General features: G+C 47.5%; 1 protein-coding gene across 1 annotated transcript in view; it reads left to right on the top strand.

Moving 5' to 3' along the window:
- LOC121834692 (kinesin-like protein KIF21B) overlaps positions 1-21,441 on the top strand; it is a 116,550-nt gene that overhangs the window by 74,894 nt on the left and 20,215 nt on the right. Inside the window, exon 11 of the mRNA XM_042288420.1 lies at positions 11,246-11,502. Coding sequence (XP_042144354.1) covers positions 11,246-11,502 — 257 coding nt within the window. The remainder of the gene's footprint in view (positions 1-11,245; positions 11,503-21,441) is intronic.

Here is a 21,441-nt window from a genome sequence, read left to right on the forward strand (position 1 = left end):
GAACCTGAGAATACACGGTAGTCCTCCGAGAGAAGGACAAAAGGAGAAGCATGCTTAAAGGAAATCCCAGTTGAACACGGGAAGGTCGTTCTCAAGCTTGGTCCACTTGCAAGTCCGTTTTCATCCAACTCTGTTTATGAACTTTGGCCTCAGTCCGATGCCTTCGTTGGGATGACAAACCTATACGCCTCGCAAGTGGGCTCATTTTCGTCTTCTGCGCATGAGAAAGGAAGTAGCGGTAACGTCAGAACGCCGAGCCCTGATTGGCTGGTCGCGACCCCCTATCTGAGCGTCGTCTGCTCCTTTGCAACGTCGTCTGCTCGCAACATCGTCTGCGTCTGTCTTACCTTTCCTGCGACTTTCGGAAGTCGAGCGAGCTCGACTTCGCCTTTCAGAGCGGGCAGACGAAATAACTCGAGCGGTACGTTGTTTTTGTCTAACAATTAGCAGACACGCATCAAGGGGGGGAGTCAAAGGACTCACTGGCGAGGTGTTTCGAGGCGCCGAGGTTTGTTTTCTAAGAACCGAGAGGTGAAGGTGGTTCGTGTCCGCAAGTTCCCTCCCAAATACTTTTTCCCTCCTTTCGTGTGCGGCGAGACTCCTCACTCTTTAACGGTTTCAGCAGGATGGCGCAGTTAACGTCGTCTGCTTTACGTCTGCTAGTCAAAGCGATGGCTGCTTTACCTTTCCTGCGTCTGTCAGAGATTCACCGCTTTTTCGCCGGCGAGATTCACCGTTGCCTCGGGAAACAAGGCGATAACAAGAGGAAGAAAGTGACCTCTTAATCTAAAACTGAGGTCAGCAATCAAAGTATAATACGGGAAGGGTTCACAAGGGTCGCGCGGGCATATTCCATTCAGCACGCCAGCCGGTCGTGGCAGACGGTCGCCGAGTCGCGGAGGGCTTGCTAGGCCTAACTGCCGAAGCTCGCTTGGTCGCGTTCGGTGGAATCGTGGCCGTTGGGGCTTTTCTTGGGTGTTTGTGGATCCAGCGTTCTTGTTCATTGTGGTCTGTTTCAAGTACTTTTTACTTTTTTCTTGCTGCTTGAAGTCGGGACGCGTGAGAAGCGCACATAGAAAAATAAACGTCCGTGGGTCGTCGCTACCGCGACGCTGTCGGCCATGCTGATTTGGTCGTAAGAAGTGTGTAAGACAGCTTCGGAGCTGCCGTAGGATTTCGTCGTAACCTGCGCAGAACTTACGAAAATTTCGTTTCGTGAATACGAATTTGCTCTTAAGTTTTGTCTTGCGCACATTTTGGCGTAAGCTCGTTTCGTGAATCTGGCATCTGCACTTCCGAAAGCCGCAGGAAAGATAAGACAGACGCAGACGACGTTGCAAAGGAGGAGACGACGCTCGGATAGGGGGTCACGATCAGCCAATCAGGGCTCGGCGTTTTGACGTCACCGCTACCCCCTGGCAAGAAGCAGACGAACTTGCCCTCCGCATAGAGAAGCCCGGCTATGCATAATTATCCTTTCTTCAATCTGAAAAGATGAATTCAGGACATCTCTGCCTAGCATATACTTTTGCGTAATAGCCACAGTTAATTTTATCCCTTTACTGTTCCTACTGTTAAATTCGCATGGTTCGTTCATCGACCAGGCAGACACCGACTTTGGTTCCTTCGAGGTAGTAAACTTCTGCTCCATCGAAGGAACACACACTCAATGCGACACAATACGCTAGCAAACACATGCACTACGGTACTAAACATACACTACAGAACGCAACTGATGCAACACTAGGCCTACGCTGACGTGGCTAGGCTGAGCGGCTTCAAAAACGCAGCCCTGAATTCCTTGCCTTCGTTGTTTGTGACCCGGGTAGGAGAGGACTTCGTCCAGTGCAGTTAGCTTTTTTGGAGCGATGTTGCCAGGATACAGCCTATAAGTCCCCAGTTTTAGCGAGAGGTCGCCGAGTGATGACTTCTTTTGGTATTTTTATTTTTTTGTGTTCAACTGAATAAGACGCGTGAATTTTTTTCCTTTTTTTATTTGTAACAATATTTTATGTAACGGCAGCCCTCCCATTCCCAAAGCACTCGCCAACATCTTGAGTGGCTCAAGGCGAGAGGGCGTGAACATAATAGGCAAGAAGATCCTGGTCAAGAAACAAAACATTGCAAGACAGCATTGGCATCATACCCCTGTTTTATGGGTGAGGAGATTGAACTAGAGGGGGCGCTCTGACCCATTTGTTGTCCCCCCACCTTGGTGTTTACCGAACCGAAGGTCTGTTCACATGCCCACACGCCTTGTGGGCATGTGCATGTCATCCTCAACTAACAATAACTGATCTATCCCGAAAGCAGTCGTCGGAGAATGCGGGCTTGACCCACTTGGGCTTTTGTGCTAAGCTCGGCACCGTGCATGCTGCATTGTTCATGCAGGGCAGCGGGGTAACAAGGGGTCCCCCTCACTGGAGAACACCAACTCCAGCCGAACACCGAGTCATTTTATTTTTTGTCCCTAGCCGTGTAGTTCTAAAGTTTGGGGGACCATGGTCTGATCTCCTCCCCAATGCACTTTCATCCTCAGGGGGGTTATCGGACAAAGCTGCTAACTTTAAAACGCTGAGTTCCTTCTTTCTTTTTTTTTGCGACATGCACGAAGGATTTTTTAAACACCAGCTAGATAAACCGTGACAAAGGGCGTGGTTCTAAAGTGGTTTGAGGTTTGAGAATGGCTCTGCATCAACCAATGCAACCTTTCATTACCAATAGGATGAATAAAAATGAGTGACAGCCAGAGCTATCCAACTGACCTATTTTATCTTTCTTTTTACTTTTTGAATACAAGGTTTATGTTTATGAGCCTTCTTAGCGACTACTTGTCAACGTAGCTTTAGTAATAACAATTTACCTAACTCCAAAAAAAAAAAAGTTGCCATGACTCTAAAGAGATAGAATTGTTGTTAGAACTACCGAAAACGCGCTAAATTTAGCGACTTCTCTAAATCGGAAGCTTGTGGTTGTCCGCCCTTCTCGTTTTCTTTCTGAAGTTTAGTTATGCTTCCTGGCTAAGTTAACTGGTTTCCTCCCCATTTGCCCCCTTTTATTACATAGGGGAATCCCTCTCAGCTTGTTGGGAGGCGCCCAAGTTTCATCTCTGGGCTGGGAGGCGAAACAAATAAATGCAAGAATGCAGAATTACACCAAGTAGAACTACAACTGAGGGCTCTCACTCAAGATGGATATGAAGAGCATTTAGGAATGCTGTTGAATCGTTGATGGTCACTACAGATGATGGAAGCTCGTTCCTTTTGGAAAGGGCAAGGGGAAGGAGTGGTTGATTGAGAGCATTGGTCTTAGCAAAAATTGTTTTGGTAGCGCTGGAGTTATTTAGGCGGTCCGTTCCCCCAATTGGCCCCGATGGAACGTGACCATCAATCGCATCTGGGGAGGCTAATTAACCGCCCAGGAGTTAGGGGGTCTCGTATCGCAAATTTTATGCTTCTTCTGAAATGCACTACACCCTCCCGTTCGGAAAGGTTGCTTCTCTTCTAAGCATGCAACTGCAATATTAATTCTTTAGGAAGCGTTGACTGCAGAGCCCCGTTGAGTGCGCTTCTTACCGGGCCTCAGTGTACTGCGGAAAAGCAGCACCCGCAGAAGCGATCTTTCTATACTCAGTTTCACCCTATGTTGCACCGAAGTGGACGCTACAAGCCATCTAAGCCAATCCAGCGATGCGAAGATATCACGTGACTTGGTAGGGGCGCGGTGCGGCGCCGTATGATCTCTATGGCGCGCCGTTTTGCCGCCGCGCAACTTCCTAAAATCACGTGACTCTCACACCGGCATCGGATTGGCTTCGTTGGCACGTCGCGTTCTCTGCGGTCCACAATAAAGTCAAACGGAGTATAGGTGTTGCTTTTTCGGGGTAGACCAGTGCTTGGATAGAAGCACACTCTATGCGACTAACCTTCTGCGATTGGCACTTAAAAAAAAAAAAAAGAAAACGATTGTCGCAGTTTACCATGAAGCGAATATTTAATAGCGTACTATTTGAAGCGACTATTACAAAAGTTCAATATTTGCACAACCCTATACGTCGGTTCTATCGCAGAATGTGTTTTATGCGACATTTTCTATGAGAAAATTGTCACGAATGAGCATTGTAGCTAGCGTCATGAACGAGTGACACTCTGGGGTGTTACAGGCGATTACCGTGATCCCCCTGCCGCATTAAATTCATAAAAAAACTTTCAGCCTGTCCACTCTGGTGAAGAAGGAAAACCAGTGAAGCTGTACTATGCTGGGAATGAAGTAATGGCCGGCCGCAAGTCGGCAAGCCGGAGCGGAAAGGCTTGAAAGGTTGCTGCCATCTATGAGCGCCGGCGGCAACCAGAGTGTTGTGTTGACATTTGTTTGGTACCGGACACAATCCTGGGGAAAGTAGCCCTTAACGGCTCCGCTGTGAAAAGGGGGGGGGGGGCTTTGTCTCGGTGTGGAAGCACAAAAAGTTTTTTTTGTACGTACGTTGTGCAACTGTACAAGCGATATATTAAACTTGAAACTCGAATTAGTTTCATAATTTTATGCAAACAAATGCTCATAAAAGAATGTTTTATACTACCACAAAGTCTGTTGCTTGCATTCGCGCGATACCAACGTTTGTTCCGTGAAAGCATGCTTCTAACACTGCAATGTTCCCTTCATTAGTAAAAAAAGAATTGAACAAAGGAAAGCCTACCAGGCTTAACGATAGAGCGAGCCAGCGGGCGAAAGAAGTGACTAAGAGTGGCGCTGGGGTTGCGGGATAGCCTGAAATTACGTTATCAATTACATGGCGTCGTGCCGAGTCGGGTGCCTTGTCAATCGCAAGGAGCAGGCTCTTGTGCAACTTCATTGTTAGGTGCGCACATGCGTGCATCCGTGCACGGCGTGCCGTCGACGCGGGTTGAGGCAGCGTTGCTTCGTGACGTGGGCGGCACCACGAACACTGAGCTCGGGATGCTTTACAAATGTCTGTGTACCTTCCAAGAAATCTTTACGTGCCCGTTGGCTTTTTTTCAAAGATTGCTGAGGCTTTTTTTCGAAAGATTGCTCACTCTTGCCAACTGCAGCCACGGCGTTCCAGGAGAAGAAGCGGGTTTGGGGTGACACTATTTCAGCGGAGACGAACCTTACAGTCCTCGGTGACAATCCAGGATATGGAGCGTTTGCTGACATCTCGGTCCCCGAATGGGTTACTGCTTGCGTTATCTTTCCGACTCCCTTTTTTCTCCCAACTCCTTCGTTTAAGTTTGTCACGTGCGTCCTTGAACTGTCGGGCCTTAGGCTGCATCGCTCGAGTGGTACGAATGATCGCGGAGTTTGCGTTGGGTTATTTGTAGGGGCGGGGAATCAGTGGGTGTTTTTTTGTTTTATTTGAAAATCAGTAAGTGGGGTGAGACGTGTTGGCGGATGGGCGATGACTCAAGATATTACGGTATGTATAAAGTGGGAGCCCCTGGGCCGGTTTTCTCGAAGCGATGGTAAACCCATTTTGGTAAACCACGGTGCCTAGGAACGGAAAAGTACCTAGGTACTGTAATAAACGGCTGGATATAGAACAACAATAATTGCTTTTGATTGGGCAATAAGATGCGCCATCTATCGGTGGAACAAGTCAGCCATTTTGTTTATCCTCTTTTTCCACTGGTTGTCATCGATCTAGTATGGTATTTTAAGTCAAAATATAAGAACAAAGTTCCGCCGAAATGTTTACATTTAGGTCAAAATATAGTAATGTTGTACTTGACCAATTTATTTGCTTCCGATGGTACGAAGAAATTTTAGCTACTATGCTAGAGTTTGTCGACGAATATTCGAAAATGTAAGAAACATTTCCTTCAATATGTTTAGCCATAAACAACGCATAAGTTTCCCGTGTTTCTTCCAGTCTGGCAGGCGCCGGTGCTGTAGTCTCGTTTTCGTTCCTTGCGACGCACGTTTCTGCGATTCCTGTTGATCTCAACTGTTTGCCCTCTCTTCCGTTTGCCCAACCGATTCACCGGTGACGAGAAGCTAAACTTCTCGTCACCGTTGAATTGCTGGCCACCGGGGATATGTAGAAACCTCAATGCTGTCGGCATACTGTCGGCGCCCTGTGAACAAAAAAAAAACAGTACCTGTTTTTTGTCTCAGCTGTTCACCCGGAACGAAGACTTTATTGAGGATAACCCCCTTTCTCCGCAAAGTAATCGCTGCTCACGAGTTGGCGTGCATAGTGTAACAAATTAAACGTCTTAGTATAAATATGTACCAACACTCGTTCGCAAAACATTTTTTTTACTCACCATAAAAACACTTTCGAGGCTTATGTACCGTCATAGGTCTTGGGTCCCGGGCTGCTGAAGAGTGATGCGTTCGCGGAATGCTGAAGTGGGTTAGTTTAGTAGTCCCTCTGAACTATCGCTTTTCTTGACGTGCTAATAGGTTGATGGCGACTCATTAATATAACAGCCAGATCGAAACGAATGTTCAGCAGAACCAAGCAGAACTATTAGCCCTCATTAAGAGACGCCGCGGCCATTTTGCTTCTAGGTACTGCTCCTCTCTCGGCGCCCCTGCTCTCCCAGTAACGTGATCTGGAATTCCCCCTTCTAGGGACAATAGTTAACTTTAAACCACGGTTCGCGTTCGAGAAAACGGGCCCTGGTGGGGCTGAAACCTGTATCTGCAGTGGCAGTCGGACACTATAGCCACTCAGCTAGGGGCACAGCTGATCTTCAGGGGTCACTGGTTTTATTTTGGCTCAGAGGTGCTGGCAAAGGCTTAGGATGCTTTGTTTTTAGAGCGCAGCTCTTAGGGGCCCGTTCCCGGCTTGAGCGGCGTCGGCCTAACCAAGGTCACCTCAAGGACACGCGACACCCCAAGGTCATCCCAAGGTCACGTGGCCCCCAAGGTCACGTGACCCCCAAGGTCACGTGACCCCCCGAGGTCACGTGACCCCCCGAGGTCATGTGACCACCCCCAGGGTCACGTGACCCCCTCGGCGAGGTCACGTGACCTCCCCGATGATGTCATCGTAACTGGTGACGTCACCGGCATCCACATCGTCATCGTCATCATCACTGATGACGTCATCAGTTACGTCACTGATGACGTCACCGGCATCCGCATCGTCATCGTCATCATCGCGGATTACGTCATCAGTGACGCCACTGATGACGTCATCGACATCCGCATCGTCATCGTCATCATCGCTGACGACGTCATCGGAGTCCGCATCCTCATCGTCACTGATGACGTCATCAGTGGCGCTGGGGTTGCGGGTTAGCCTGAAATTACGTTATCAATTACATGGCGTCGTGCCGAGTCGGGTGCCTTGTCAATCGCAAGGAGCAGGCTCTTGTGCAACTTCCTTGTTAGGTGCGCACATGCGTGCATCCGTGCACGGCGTGCCGTCGACGCGGGTTGAGGCAGCGTTGCTTCGTGACGTGGGCGGCACCACGAACACTGAGCTCGGGATGCTTTACAAATGTCTGTGTACCTTCCAAGAAATCTTTACTTGCCCGTTGGCTTTTTTTCAAAGATTGCTGAGGCTTTTTTTAGAAAGATTGCTCACTCTTGCCAACTGCAGCCACGGCGTTCCAGAAGAAGACGCGTCACTGATGACGTCACCGTTATCCGCATCGTCATCGTCATCATCACTGATGACGTCATCAGTGACGTTACTGATGACGTCACTGGCATCCGCATCGCCATCGTCATCATCACGGATGACGTCATCAGTGACGTCACTGATGACATCATCGGCATCGTCACGTGACCCCCCAAGGTCACGTGACCCCCCCAGGTCACTTCACCCCCGTACCCTTCCCTCCTCCTCCTCAAGAGCTGCGCTCTAATTCGGTGTTACAGGGGGTTGTAAACGGGTTTCAGTTTTTTTTTTTTTTCACAGTGTGACACAATTTTAGAGCGCAGCTCTTAGGGGCCCGTTTCCGGCTTGAGCGGCGTCGGCGTCGCCGTCGGCGTCGCCGTCGCCGTTGGCGTCGCCGTCGGCGTAACCGCGCGGTGCATCATGGGAAATGTCCCATAATGCACCGCGCGAGCCCCCCACCGGGGTCACGTGACCTCGTGGGGGGGCACGTGACCCCCCCCCGAGGTCACGTGACCTCGGTGCATCATGGGAAATGTCCCATAATGCACCGCGCGAGCCCCCACCGGGGTCACGTGACCTCGAGGGGGGCACGTGACCCCCCGAGGTCACGTGACCCCCCGAGGTCACGTGACCCCCCGAGGTCATGTGACCCCCCGAAGTCACGTGACTCCCCGAAGTCACGTCTCCCCTGAGGTCACGTGACCCCCGCCGATGTCGCGTGACCCCCAATGACGTCATCGTCACTGATGACGTCACCGGCATCCACATCGTCATCGTCATCATCACTGATGACGTCCCCGGCATCCACATCGTCATCGTCATCATCACTGATGACGTCACCGGCATCCGCATCGTCATCGTCATCATCACTGATGACGTTACCGACATCCGCATCGTCATCGTCATCATCACTGATGACGTTATCAGTGACGTCACTGATGTCGTCACCGGCATCCACATCGTCATCGTCATCGTCACTGATGACGTCACCGGCATCCGCATCGTCATCGTCATCATCACTGATGACGTCACCGGCATCCGCATCATCATCGTCATCATCACTGATGACGTTACCGACACCCGCATCGTCATCGTCATCATCACTGATGACGTCATCAGGACGTCACTGATGACGTCACCGACATTCGCATCGTCATCGTCATCATCACTGGAGAAGTCATCAGTGACGTCACTAATGACGTCATCGGTACCCGCATCGTGATCGTCAATGATGACGTCATCAGTGACCTCAGTGATGATATCATCGGCATTGGGGGTCACGTGACCCCCAAGGTCACGTGACCCCCCCTTGGTTAGTTTAGCCCCCCCCGTGCCCTTCCCTCCTCCTCCTCAAGAGCTGCGCTCTAATTCGGCGTTACAGGGAGTTGTAAGCAGCTTTCACTTTTTTTTAGAGCGCACCGCTTAGGGGCCTGTTCCCGGCTTGAGCGGCGTCGGCGTCGCCGTCGGCGTCGGCATCGGCGTAACCAAGGTCATCCCAAGGTCACGTGGCCCCCCAAGGTTATCCCAACGTCACGTGACCCCCAAGGTCACGTGACACTCAAAGTCACGTGACCCCCTGAAGTCACGTGACCCCCCGAGGTCACGTGACCCGCCCCCCGAAGTCACGTGGCACCCCCAGGTCACGTGACCCTGGGGGTAGTCACGTGACATGGGGGTGTCACGTGACTTCGGGGGCATCCGCATTGTCATCGTCATCATCACAGATGACGTCATCAGTGCCGTCACTGATAACGTCACCGACATCCGCATCGTCATCGTCATCATCGCTGATGACGTCATCGGAGTCCGCATCGTCATCGTCACTGATGACGTCATCAGTGACGTCACTGATGACATCATCGGCATCGTCACGCGACCCCCCAAGGTCACGTGACCCCCCCAGGTCACTTCACCCCCCCCCCCAGTACCCTTCCCTCCTCCTCAAGAGCTGCGCTCTAATTCGGTGTTACAGGGAGTTGTAAACGGTTTCACTTTTTTTTTATCACAGATGACGTCATCAGTGACGTCACCGACATCCGCATCGTCATCGTCATCATCGCTGATGACGTCATCGGAGTCCGCATCGTCATCGTCACTGATGACGTCATCAGTGACGTCACTGATGACATCATCGGCATCGTCACGTGACCCCCCAACGTCACGTGACCCCCCCAGGTCACTTCACCCCCCATTACCCTTCCCTCCTCCTCCTCAAGAGCTGCGGTCTAATTCGGTGTTACAGGGAGTTGTAAACGGCTTTCACTTTTTTATGTGCCACTCTCCATTTTTTGTAAAGCACCGTAACTATGTAGCCATAGGTGGTGTTGCCCCTTCGAGGAGGCACTGCTGTTGCCAAACTCTTCTGCACTTTTCATTACTGACTCAAAAAGCGTAAAATTCTGCGGTTTCCCCGAAGCAGCTCAGTGTGGATGGGTGAGACTTTTACAGCGTGTGATGGACGTTGCCTAATTCAGCCATGGTTCTGTATTCTTTTGCCTTGGTCCAGTAATACTGAAAGGTAAGGGGGCTTATATACACGCACTGCAGAAAATTCTCTCACGTCTTTCTAGGCTTCCCTTAATGAGCAGTTTTTATTTGCCATGCTCCAGCCGTGTTGCTACGTGTACAAGGAAGGATTGTGGCTAGCTCAATTTTCAGCGGCACCCAAACAAGTGTGTTGAGATGTATCTATCTGCCTGGGCTTTGATGTTTGTGTCTCCGTGACTTGGCCTGGTTTGGACCTAGTGGTTTAAATCTTTGTTTGTACAATTGATGTCCTTTTGCCGCAAATCTTTCCATTTTACCCGACGTGTTATGGGCATTTCTCGTGGGTCAAAACGTCAAAGTTGCGCGTCAAATGGTATATGTAATCTAGCTGATTGTGAGAACTCTGAATTCGCAATACCAATGCGCGTAAAACAAAAAAAAAAAAAAAAAAAAAACTCTTTGCGGGAATTGTGCAAAGAGGTGGGATTTATATATCAACTTTTCCGCGAAATTGGCTCAATATACATAAGTGCAATCTATATTAAGGTGAAACTTGTAGTCCGGAATATGCTGTAAATAAAAATGAAGAAATATAACAAATTCAATTAATTGAACAAAATAAAAATAAAAAAAAAGTTGGAAGAAAAAATTAATAAAATAATGATAAATGCAGTACAAAGGACACACGGAGTGTGGTCATTCCGTGCTCCCTAGTCTTTGTTAGCAGGATGAAGCCTGTATTAGCGAGGAGTTTGTTTTTTCCCAAAGTCCTGCGTTGACCTACGCTAGACTTTTTCTCAACTGAGCGTGGAGCAAAGATTAGGAAATTTTGTCCTTGGTCTAGGAGGATAAAAAGCGCTGAATTGAGCCGAACGATGAGGCAACGTTGGTTCACGTGGGTCAAGCCTTGGGTAAAGAGACTTCCTAAGGGTGTTCCCCATAGGAGGTCTATCTTCACCAGCAGGAGGGTTACGAACCACATTTTTGATGCCGTGAAAGTAATCTAGCTCTGTGGTCCAGCCGAGAGCTGGACCGCAGAGCACGCAGCCAAAGCCGTCGGTGCATACGGCTTTTTAACACGAATGGAGTGCCCATAAAATATTGGGACCATTGAGCACGGTCGCATTGCAGGCTTTTTGTAGCAAATTTTACCTTTGTGGCTGGCAGGGCAAGCGGCTGGTGGGAGAGGACGGTGTGGAGCAGGTCAACGACATGTTCTACGAGAACACGATGCTGCAGACGGAGAACGGCAACTTCCGCACGCGGATCAAGGCGCTCCAGGAGACCGTGGAGCGGCTGACGGTGAAGAACACGGAGCTGCTGGCGGAGCATGAGGCCGCGGCCTGGATCGGACGGGACGGTTCGGACGCCGGGGACGTGAAGGTCCTCATCCAGGGCTACCTCAAGGAGGTGGAGGAGCTCCGGTGAGCCCCGCTTTCTCGGGTCTTTTCCCGCTCCATTTGACCGGACTGCAGAGGAAGGCATGCACATATACTCGACTGTCGTCCTGCTCAGCTTGAGGGGGAAAAGAAGGGTGGAAAAAACATGTTTTCCAGGCTTCCGCAGAAGTCGCGGTGGCAGGAGTGTAATAAGGGAAGTGACCTCGAGGAGGGATGAAAAGGAACCTTCCTTCAAGGCCACCCAAGTTCGTTGCAACGCAGTATCGCACACCTTAAAGGAGCTGTGCAACTATTTCGGTGCTTTATTAAATAATTACGGAGGTGGTCTGTCAACTTTTCTTAAAGTAAAGAACAAAAAAAGCGCTTTTGCCTGCATGTCCTAGTTTGTATATTAAAAATGAACAAAGATTGAGGTTTTCGGCACCTCTCGACTCGTTCACCATCTTCCGAGTCACGTGCGCTATGATGTCAAAGGGGGTAAGCGGGGTTCCAATAAACCTTTCACTCTAGAGCCGTTAGTGAGCAGCGAGAACTCATCCGCTTGCGACCGCGTGGCCACGTGTGGCGGGCGCCGCGCGAACAATATGGTGAAAGGGGGAAAGTCTCATCCGGGTCCGGCCATACCCGTCCGGCTCTGCCTCCGTCCTCCTCCGGCTTCTGGTGGCTGTTCGCAGTAGCAGAGAGAGCTGACGGTTTTGTGGACCTAGGATAGATGGCGCCACTAAAACTCCGTATGACAAAAGTTTTGTCGATGATAGCAGGTTTTTGACGTGTTTCTATTTATGTTGGAACGACAAGATTTAAAGACAAATTACGTTTTATCGAGCAGGTATTTGCACAACTTCTTATTGTTTTACAAGTCCCCCATTGACGTCACGCCGCGTAGTTCTCATGGCCGCCACTCGCGTCTGCAGGTCGGGGAATATTCTCATTTTTGCCTGGCGATTAACCGGCGAAAAATCATCATTTCGAAGGAAGGTGTGTTTTCTGTCCTTTGTGAGAAGGTGAACAATGTCAAAAGTAGATGCCAATTCTTTCAATGTTAAAATCATTGCACAGTCCCTTTAATTCGCTTAGTCATGCACTTAATTCGCTTAGTCATGCACTTAATTCGCTTAGTCATGCACTTAATTAGATTTAATTCCTCTTAATTTCCTTTAATTCCTCTTAATTATCTTTGTTGCCCTTCTTAATTAGCTTTGATTACTCTTCTGTTTAATTCCTCCTAATTCGTTTTAATTCCTCTTAATTCACTTAATAGTGCCTCTTGATTCCCATTGATCGCTCATACTTGTCTTCAATTCCTCTTAATTCGCTTTAATTCCTCTTAATTCACTTTGTCATCCTATTCGCCTTAATGATCGCTTGAACGTTTTGGTACCTTTTGTGTTGCTGACGTGTTTTTGCTCAAGGACCTCGAAGGTCTACGGAACGATGAGACATCTAAGGCCTCGAAAAAGAAAATCCTGCTTTAGGCGCATTCGCACACGACGTCCTGAACGGGCTCGCCTACTTAAGTCTGCCACCGACAGATGTCAGGAGCGTAGAAGGGGATCATCGGAAGCTTTTCACTGTACCGGCGCACGCCTCTCTAATGTTAATAAGAATAAATGTCTTTATTTTGCCAACCATTTGCAGTTTTTCTTTCTGTTTTTCTTTAGAACATACTGCAGGCCCAAGACTGGCCCAAGCAGGAGTGGAAAAAACAACGAGTAAAATACAAATAAGAACTTTTAAAATTAAAAATAAAACACATCGATATACATATTCGAGGCATATATTAATAAATGCAAGAGAGTGATGTGCAAAATACTAAGATGCAGGATATTTATACAGAAAAAGTAAGCGAATCTAAGAAAAATAACTAGCAGTGGCATCGCAAAAATCGGCAGCCTCAAAAACGCTAGAAAGAAAAGAGTTCCATGTCGAGATGGTGCGGGGAAAGAAGGAAGATTTCAAACGATGAGTGCGTGCAAAGATTGGTGCTAATGAATATTCGTTATGGTGCCTCGTAGGTCGTGTCATTAGCGGAATGAGGTGATTATGTGTGCCAAGCCGTACCTTGTTTCGTACCGTATGAAATAAAAATTTTAGTCTGGAGAGCTTCCTACGCAGCTCAAGCGTAGCTATGCCATTCCTTTTCATAAGGTGAAATGGAGAGTCTAATCTTAAATCTTCCATAGATGAACCTACCTTTGAACCATTTCCAGCTTTGAAATGTTCTTTTTTGTGAAGGGATCCCAGACAAGGCTGGCATATTTCGATCGTGTTACGAGCTAAAAGTCTAACACTAGATTGTGTTTTCATTAGTTGGCGCCTAAGGAAATTAAGTTTATGGAATGCGGATGAGCAGGTGTTATCAATGTGTGTATTAGTCTTAGAAATCGTCAGTCCAAGATACTCTGAAACTTTGCGCACGGGGGAGCTGCAGACATAGTAAATAAACTCAAGTGGAAATTTTTTGTTGGTACAGTCGAGATCGGATATAACGAAGTCGGTTATAACAAAATAGTGGCTACAGCGAAGGGATCCCGATTTCCCATTTCCTTTTGCACCTCGTTAACCGAAGTCTGTTATATATAACGAAATAGCGGATATAGCGGAGTGATTTCTGATTCCCGCAGACTTCGTTATAACCGGTCTCAACAGTAACCCGTAATAAAAGTTTCTGAATTTTATTTTATTTGGCACACCAATCTGCAGTTTTTTAAAGTGAAGAGTTTAATTCATTCTGGTCGGATGAGCTTATTATATATTTGAAGAGTACACAATCGTCCGCAAAAAGTCTAATGCTTACACTTTCATCGATGACTGAAACAATATCATGATTAGAAATAACAAGGGCCCCAGAACGCTGGCCCGGTGCATACCTCGGCAAACCTCACTCATGAGGGCCCTCACTCACCCTCACTCACCCTCATCTTCACAGGTGAGGTGAGGGTGAGTGAGTTTCTGAACCAGGAAAATTCATGAGTGTGAGGGTGAGTGAGGGTGAGTGAGGGCCGTGAGGGCCGTGAAGGCGGTGAGGGCGGTGAGGGCCGTGAGGGCGGTGAGGGCGGTGAGGGCGGTGAGGGCCGTGAGGGCGGTGAGGGCCGTGAGGGCCGTGAGGGCGGTGAGGGCGGTGAGGGCCGTGAGGGCGGTGAGGGCCGTGAGGGCCGTGAGGGCCGTGAGGGCCGTGAGGGCCGTGAGGGCTGTGAGGGCGGTGAGGGTGGTGAGGGCTGTGAGGGTGGTGAGGGCCGTGAGGGCCATGAGTGCGTGAGGGCGGTGAGTGCGTGAGGGACCTTACGTGAGGCGCCCTTCAGATCGAGCATCTTTCTCAGCAATTTTGGTGTTAATGGCGGGTTGTTCTCTAGCTTTCCCTAGATCGATACGAATTGCTGAGGTCGGGTCCGGCTCGAAATAAGCAAGCAACTCGGAGCAATTCGAATACGTTTGAAGCGGCTGCATCCAATCAGGGACGCAAAATTTTCACGTGATACCTGGTGACGGTGATGATGACACCCAAAGACTTGGTTCTGGTTTGAAATCGATCGTTTTTTTGGAAATAAACTGTTTCAGAAAGGTGCATTTGTATTCTTAACGAGATTTAAATGCATAAAAACACGTTTATAACGCGTAATTGTGTCTAAATAGTGCAAGAAAAATAAAATTTTATGATGACGATGGCAAATTGCAGCAATTGGTTGCTGCATGTGATCGCGGGCGGCCCGTGTTACTGGTGTTGCGACGTAAAGTTTTTGGGCGAAATTGCCCCATCTGAAGCTGGCCTGAGTGGCGTGAGGGCCATGACTGACGTGAGGGGCGTGAGGGGTGTGAGGGCCGCAAGGGCGGTGAGGGGCGTGAGGGCGGTGAGTGGCGTGAGGGCGGTGAGTAGCGTGAGGGCGGTGAGTGGCGTGAGGGCGGTGAGTGGCGTGAGGGCCGTGAGGGCGGTGAGGGCGGTGAGGGCGGTGAGTGGCGTGAGGGCTATGAGTGCGTGAGGGCCGTGAGGGCGATGAGGGCCGTGAGGGCGGTGAGGGCCGTGAGGGCCGTGAGGGCCGTGAGGGCGGTGAGGGCCGTGAGGGACGTGAGGGCGGTGAGGGCCGTGAGGGCGGTGAGTGGCGTGAGGGCTATGAGTGCGTGAGGGCCGTGAGGGCGGTGAGGGCCGTGAGGGCGGTGAGGGCCGTGAGGGCGGTGAGTGGCGTGAGGGCGGTGAGTGGCGTGAGGGCCATGAGTGAGTGAGGGGCGTGAGGGCCGTGAGGGCCGTGAGGGCGGTGAGGGCCGTGAGGGCGGTGAGTGCGTGAGGGCCGTGAGGTTCAGTGAGGGTGAGTGAAGGGCTGAAGGTGAGTGTGACTGTGAGGGTGAGGATGAGTGAGGGGCTGAGGGTGAGTGTAGCTGTGAGGGTGAGGGTGAGTGAGGGGCCTAGGTGAGTGTGGCTGTGAGGGTGAGGGTGAGTGAGGGCGACCTAAAATGCCGACCTCTGGCCCGGTGTACACCCGAGGATACACGGAACCCATTTGAAAATTCCCCACCAATATCAACAAAGTGTTTATGCCCTGTAGGTATGATTTAATCCATTTAACAACAGGAATCGAAAGACAACATTTTCTAATTTAAATACTAATTTTTCATGAGGGACCCTGTCAAATGCTTTACTGAAATCCAGGAATATTATGTGTACCTGACCAGATTTATCGAGACCCGTGACCAAGTCGTGGACCGTGGTTAAAAGCTGAGTGGAAAACCACTTTCTGAAACTATGTTAAGAGGTAAATTGTTGTGTTCCTCCAAAAAAGATGAGTTTGCAACATTACATGTGAGGAAGATGGAACGATAGTTTGTTAGCAAAAATGGGATCTCCAGTACAGGGACAACACGTGCTAAGAGCCAGTCATTCGGAAGCGCACTGCTGAGAACCAAGTTTGAAAAATTATTGTCAAAAAACGTGACCCGTCCAAGAACATATTTGCAATCTTATTGTTTTTAGAGTTAACAGCATTGACAAAACACCTTGATTGGAAATAAAATCGGCATTCATGGGTGACGAAGAACCGCGATATTCATACTCGTCTTTTTCTCTGAAAACGGACTGAAAATAAAAGTTGAAATGCAGACCAATTTCTCTTTTATCTGAATCAATACTGCCATTTATCTTTTTTTTTTTCAACAAGATTATTTTTGTTGGCCAGGTGTCTCTAAACCTTCAGAAAAACCAACAAATCATTTACAAAGTACCATTCTCTAGCCTGTGCAACTCTGCTGCTTAACTCAGTCTGTAACTCGCATACGCTTTTGGGATTACATTTTCTTATTTTTTTAATTCTTTTTAGTCTGTTTCAGATGAATGATGTGTCTATCAATCCACGGATTGGTTCGTTTTGGAGACTTGTGTTTATTAGGAATGAAGTTGTCTAAGCAAAGGGTGCACATAAGTCTTTGCCAAAGAACCGATACATCGGAATCATTTATTTGCAAGTCGTCAAACGCCGAATCTAAATATTCAAGAACACTGTCATCATCAGCACGACTGAAATCTTTGACAGTCGTCACTGTGAGTCTTTTATTGGCTGGAAGCGCAACCAAAGAGCAGCAAAAGTATAGCAACTTGTGATCTGACACACCATCTTTAACACTTACATATCAGTCAGAAAAGGCACAGGTTACAAAAATTAGGTCTAAAAGCAAACTACTTAAGCCCTGGACATCTGTAAAATCGGTTACAATCTGCGATAAATCACATGCAAACATTTTGTCACAAATTATTGTAGCATTTTCAGTGGATGCATTTGAGGAACTTGTCCAATTAATATCTGGGAGATTAAAGTCGCTAGAGAGGATAACATTGTTGTTTTGAAATCGTAGTAAATGATCCCACAACCTTAGTAAAAAGTCAGCGGATGAACTTGGGGGCCCATACACAGCACACAAAATGACAATGGAACCGCACACATTCAATCTAAGAAACAATCTTTCGGGATAGTCTATCTCATCTAGTAAAACAGCGTCAATTGATGATTTGGGCACGATTGCAACGCCTCCCCCCCGCGATGAACAATCTCTTCTATATATTTTGTGCGATGACGGGATTACTTCATTATCATTAATTTCACCGGTAAGCCAGGTTTCAGTGATGATTGTGACGTGAGGATCGTTGTTCAATAAACTGAGCTCGAGCTTATCTGTTTTGTTATTAATGCTACGAGCATTGAAATTTACAAACCGAAGTTGTTTGTTTACAGCTTGTGGAACTGGCCGTCAATCCCTAGAATGAGCTCGTGACGCAGAGGAAAGCAGTACGCGTTCATTTGCAACCTCGTCCCAGCTATACGAGTCATCATTAATGGGGAGCTTGTCGCGAACCGGAAGGGCCCTCTTACCGTTAGCCTTATCGTGTTTGGCACTTTCCCGCAACTTTTTTGCTTTTATGTTGCATGCTCTGTGAATAGTCATTCTGAATGAACACGCTAGACCCTTTTAGCCTTTTCGCATTTTTGAGGGCTGACTGCTTCTAGGTGAAATCCTGAAATACATAATAACTGGCCTTTTGGTGCCATTTCTTCCTAGCCTGTGTATTCTGGCAATTGAAGTACAGGGCACACCCAATTTGTCAGCAAATATGTCGGATATTACTTCACTCCCCAGTTGTTTTTCGTTTTCATTTGGACTTTCCGTGAGGCCAAAAATGACTCGATTCGAGCGCGGAGAACGGTCCTCAAGGTCAAAAATTTTGATGCCTTGTAGGAGCCCAGTACTCTGAAGAGAGTTAACAATGGTTTCTAACTGGTCTATCTGACTACACTTCTCTCCTAGCTCTTTTAGGATTCCATTCATCTCAATGAATTTTGGGTGCATGTCATTTCCTGTTTTGTCAATCGCAGTTAGCTAGTTGCGAAACTCGGTTCTATCTCTGTGCCATCAATGCTTCCAAGCCATCAAGTTGGCTTGGAAGCACTTCCAGGCTAAGGGGGCTGGGATAAGAGTCCACGTCAACACACAGCAGTAACCAACAAACAAGAAAGCAATCGTAGACACTGTGGGCAGGGCACAATCATCAGCTGCAACACAGCTGAACTTGCCGCCTGAATAGCAGTTGAGACGCAGACACCAAATTATTTACGCATGATTAGGAGAGAAATGAAAACATGAGAGAACACGAGAGAAAAATTGATTAGTGTCATTATATAATGCAAATTCAGTTTGAACAGACTTGCATTAGCAGACAGAACAACTTTAACCCCCATGAATTAACACTTTTCATCTATTTATTTTGGTTTAAGATGAGTGATCCATTCCCGTAAGCTGCTCACCGAAACTTTAAGTTCTGTATTTTCCCTACTGAACTGATTCAGTGTACAGTATAGACCACTTACAACGTAACCGCTTATAGTGCAGGACCAGGTACAACGCGGCTTTTTTCAACCACCGGTTCGCCTCCCATAGAACTCGATGTAATTACATACCGCTTAAAATGCAGGCGCGCGAAGGGAAATACCGGTTATAGTGCGGTTTCTGAAACAGCCCACCGACCGGCGCAGCGAGCAGGGTTCCCTGTGCGACACTAGATAACCAAGATAACGGCGCTAGCCGCAAGCAGCACTCGCAGGGCAAGGAGGTTGCTCGAAGAAGCGGGGAGAAGCGAAGAGAGAAGCGAAGAGAGAAGCTTCAGTTGCCATAGTGACGGAGTTTGCCATAGCGACGGAGGTACGCACGCATGTGTCGTTCACGTGCGTGCGTCCCTCCGCTGTGCTGTAAACAAACGCAACGACAGACCAATCGCAGGTCGAGATGAAGTGTTCGCGCGCGTTGCATGCCAGTCGCAGGGCAGCTGCTTCTATCCGCAAACATGGCGTCGGTTGTGATCGTCGACGTAGACGGTGTGGTGGAAGCTCATCGTTCCGTGTAAAAGCGCTATCTTTGACAGTGAATTTTCGTTGTGTATCGCTATGATAACCCAGCACGTACTAGAAGGGAAGATCCACCTACTCGTGCGGCGATGACTTGGCGGCAATGTCAAGTTGGCAGAAACGCCCTTGTTGTCGTGTTTGTTTACTTCGACTACAGTGGTGATTTCTAAGCTTTTGTGTTTTCGAACATCGCCCGGATTTTTTATTTGGAGCATTTCATGCCTGTGCACAAGCTGATGGTATTACTCGATAGACAACCGAAAATAATATATTTTCGGTTGTCTATCGACCACCTCATGGAAACTTTCGCGAATTTTGGGAGATATTTGAACGTGAAACGTTTTTATTTAGTTCTGAAAATTATTTGTCCATCATAGCTGGCGATTTTAATATTGATATGGGTACGAATAGCCCAATGCAACAGCAAATGTTACTCACACTTCATTCAACAGGTTTTCAAAATGTTATTAACAGTCCAACGCGCATTACAGCTTCTTCTGCTTCCACTTTAGACTTAATTATTACTAATAATGACAACGCATTCTTTTCCGGTCGCATCGCTGCCGATATTAGCGATCACTTACCTGTTTTCTTGCGTATAGAAAAAGCAACTTGTTCGAACGATGTCGCTAAATTGAGACGCCAGCTAATATCTCAAGAAAGGCTCGACCTATTTAAGTACCGTATTTCCTTGGTGGATTGGAGCCCTATTTATAATGAGCCAGCTGCAGATGATGCTTTTAACAGGTTTCTAGAGCTCTTCACATCAGTATATAATGAATGTTTTCCCACTGTAGAAATAAAACCATGCAAAAGTGCGCGTAAACCATGGATGACTAGACGTTTAATTAGACTCGTTAAAAAGAAATACAAATTATTTGCAATATTTATTAAAAACAAAAATCCTACCGTGCTCGCAGAATATAAGTCCTTACGCAACCGACTAAACAGGGAAATTAAATTGGCGAGAAACATGTATTATAATAATTTCTTTGGTCGCCAGACTTCTAGCAATCTTAAGGAAAAATGGAGGCGTCTAAATTTGCTCCTGAATAGACATACTAATACCCAAGCGATCACAAGCTTAACGGTTAATGGAACTGAGCTATCGGGTTCAGATCTCGCTGCATCATTCAATTACTTTTTTTCGACTGTAGGTGACAGTCACTATAATTCCGGCATTTTTGATTTTCTAAGTGATAGGTTAACAGAATCAATATTTTTTGAACCGACTGACGAGCTTGAGGTTTTTTCAATTTTCAAAAGTCTGAAAGATACGAATAGCCTCGACTCTCATAATATACAAAGTCGCCCAGTAAAATATGTTTTACAAATAATTACACCATGTCTAACACATATTTATAATGTAGCGCTTATGACGGGACACTTTCCAACAGCTATGCAGCTAGCCAGAGTAGCCGTAATTTATAAAAAAGGAAATAAGAACGACTTCGGTAACTATAGACCAATATCTATACTTCCGTTTTTTTCTAAAGGGTTAGAACGAATAATTCATCGCCGCCTCAATCATTTCTTCTTAAAGCATTCTGTAATATCCGATTGCCAATATGGGTTTACTAAAAATAGATCAACGGAACACGCCTTGCTTGCCCAAAAAGAATATATTTTGAACAATTTTGAATCACAACGTCTTACTCTTGGCATTTTTATTGACTTTAGTAAGGCATTCGATACTGTAAATCATAAAATACTTATCGCTAAGCTCGAGCATTACGGCGTACGAGGACACGCCCTCAACCTTATAAAATCATATTTAAGCTCACGATTACAATATGTTGTAATAAACCACTCTCGCTCCGATTCCCTTCAAATTTTTAATGGTGTCCCTCAGGGTAGCATCCTTGGACCACTCTTGTTTAATATATATATAAATGACATTTCCAATATTAGTACCCTTGCAAAGTACGTTATTTACGCTGATGATACGAGCCTTTTCTTTTCCTCCTCTGACGTTGAACAACTAACTGGCACTGCTAACCGAGTATTGGCATTATTATCACGGTGGTCATTAGTCAACTCATTGAAAATCAACAAAGAAAAAACTAAAGCTGTAATATTTCGT

This window comes from Ixodes scapularis, unplaced genomic scaffold (assembly GCF_016920785.2).
Source record: "Ixodes scapularis isolate PalLabHiFi unplaced genomic scaffold, ASM1692078v2 ptg003260l_1__unscaffolded, whole genome shotgun sequence".
In the NCBI taxonomy this organism is placed as follows: Eukaryota; Metazoa; Arthropoda; class Arachnida; order Ixodida; family Ixodidae; genus Ixodes; species Ixodes scapularis.